Source organism: Neomonachus schauinslandi, chromosome 8 (assembly GCF_002201575.2).
Source record: "Neomonachus schauinslandi chromosome 8, ASM220157v2, whole genome shotgun sequence".
In the NCBI taxonomy this organism is placed as follows: domain Eukaryota; kingdom Metazoa; phylum Chordata; class Mammalia; order Carnivora; family Phocidae; genus Neomonachus; species Neomonachus schauinslandi.
In genome coordinates this window covers 70,733,463-70,735,673 of record NC_058410.1, presented here as the reverse complement: position 1 = coordinate 70,735,673, position 2,211 = coordinate 70,733,463, and the positions used below count along the sequence as shown (strand labels likewise).

Below are 2,211 nucleotides of genomic sequence, written 5' to 3'. Positions count from 1 at the left end.
ATGACACGATACATTTTACAAAAGAGCTCTACTTTAGTACTGTAACTTGTAAAAATGGACATCTCTGATACTTATGGACAAATACATTTCACATTATAATGAGAGTTGTGGTTACAAAGGCATTACTCATTTGATGGTGTTTTCCTACGGGTCCTTAGAATTCCGACCATGTAGCCGCAGGTGTCTCTCCCATTTCGCTGAGACTTTGAAGAAGCTTCAGTCACATCAGCAGCAGGCTTTCTTCACTGTAAACCCCCGAAGAACTGAGTTTCAGTACACTATCGAAACGCTAGAGAACTGATAACCGATCCTGGTAACAATCACCTTTCACCGAGCATGGTCAACTTAAAAAAATATAACCGATGAGACGACTGACTCTTCTAGATTTTAAGCTTTAAAAAAAAAAAAAGAAATGAATTTCTTTTCCTGTGCCGCCAGGAAGGCGTCAGGCTCACAGAGCCTCGGCAGACGTGTCTGTGGACACAGACATGGTCACCTTGGCAATCTTAACCGTGCTCTTGATGCAGCTCTCTGCGGCCCTGTGAACGCTGGCTGCGTTGTTGGCGTGTTTGTGCAGGCAGTCTGAGTCCCCCATGCTGTTATCAAGAGGCTGTGCGGTGCCTTCACACGAGGGAAACATACTCCGGAAAGCATGTCTCAGGTCCTTGCTCCTCAGAGCGTAGATGATGGGGTTCACGGTGGAATTCAGCAGGCAGAGCATACTGCAGAACGCAAATACCGTCTTAATCAGCTTGTTCATCTTCCCAAAGACATCATACACCATAATCGCAAGCAGAGGGCCCCAGCAGATGATTAAAACCACAAGGATCAGAACCAGGGTCTTGGCCAGCCGGATGTCCATGCGGGCTTGGTCGGGCCGCGTCACCTGCACCTTGCCGTCCTCTGACGTGTGGATGATGATGCTCTTCTGGGTGCCACGCTGAATCATGCGGACCGCGTGGCTGTGAGCCTTCCAGAGAATATACACGTATGCATACACGATAAACAGCAGCAGCACGCTGGTGACCCCGACCCAGAACATCAGGTAGGTTTCGTCAATGAGTGGGAAAATGTCTGAGCAAACGGACTGCAGTTTCTTGCAGTTCCAGCCCAGGAGAGGCAGCACGGCAATCACGATCGCTATAGTCCACATCAGGCAAAATGCCACCACGGCCTTGGGCCTGGTGACGATCCTCTTATAAGCCAGGGGCCTGTGAATAGATATGTACCTGTCAATGGCAGTGAGGAATAGGCTGCCTACGGAGGCTGTGAAGGAGGCAGTGACCCCACCCAGTTTGAAGAGAAACACATTGGGGCTATCTTTGCGGTGGAACACGTGGAAGTCAACAAAGCTGTAGACAAAAATGACGCTCCCCAGGAGGTCGGCCACCGCCAGGCTGCCGATGAAGTGGTAAGAGGGCCGGCAGCGGAGGCTGCGGGAGTGGAGGATGACGCACAGCACCAGCAGATTCTCCAGGACCGTGAAGGTGCCCAGCGTGAGGGACAGGACAGCGATGGCCAGCTGCTGGCTGGGGTTCAGAATCATGAAGCACTCCATGTCCATGAAATTCTCCCCACACTGGATGTTCTCCTCATTCTCCTTGTAGGATGAAAGGGACTTGTTGTAAAACTCGGTGATGTTCGCCTGGTCTGCCGGGACTAGCTGGGCATTGTCTCCTGCAGTCATCTTTTCTTGGAAGGGACCTCCCCGAAAGGAAGTTAAGGGAAATTTCTGTGGGAAGTATCCTAATTTGGATGCCATGTCACCTTTGATGTCTTCGTACTGAATGTCATTGGAGCCCACGTAGAGGAGGTCTGTTGTGATGGTGCGGAAGGTGGTATCGGCAAGGCCATCTAGGATAGACTTCATAACCTCCGTCTTGGATTAGGCCAAACCCAAAAGGACTGAGAAAGAGACCCACAGCAGGGAATCCTAACAGGAGGGAAAACAAAAAAGCTCAATGGTGAGAAGACTGGGAGAATAATAAGAATTTTTTAAAAAACTGACTGTAAACATCCTAAATGTGTACCATCATGTTATTCCATTCCTGTCTCTGGGCCTAGATAAAATCCTTGTCACATTCCGTCAACAAAATGAGTCAGTCGGTCCGAGAAAACCACCCAAAGTTGGCAAGGTGGAGGTGCCCACTAGAAACACACTTCTTTCATTATTTAAGCTGTCTGGATTTAAGGCACTGTGTGATCCTGCAC

The 2,211-nt window shown here is 49.4% G+C and overlaps 1 protein-coding gene across 2 annotated transcripts; it reads right to left on the bottom strand.

Moving 5' to 3' along the window:
• Positions 1-451: 451 nt before the first annotated feature.
• Positions 452-1,870, bottom strand: CNR1 (cannabinoid receptor 1). 2 transcript variants are annotated; one of them, XM_021693502.1, is made up of 2 exons: positions 1,805-1,870; positions 452-1,732 (listed from the first exon to the last, which is right to left on the bottom strand). In XM_021693502.1, the coding sequence occupies exons 1-2, from the start codon at positions 1,868-1,870 to the stop codon at positions 452-454; spliced, it is 1,347 nt and encodes a 448-aa protein (XP_021549177.1). The 2 variants fall into 2 exon arrangements, with proteins under 2 accessions (XP_021549177.1, XP_021549176.1); XM_021693501.1 differs by having other exon boundaries at positions 452-1,870.
• Positions 1,871-2,211: the final 341 nt, after the last annotated feature.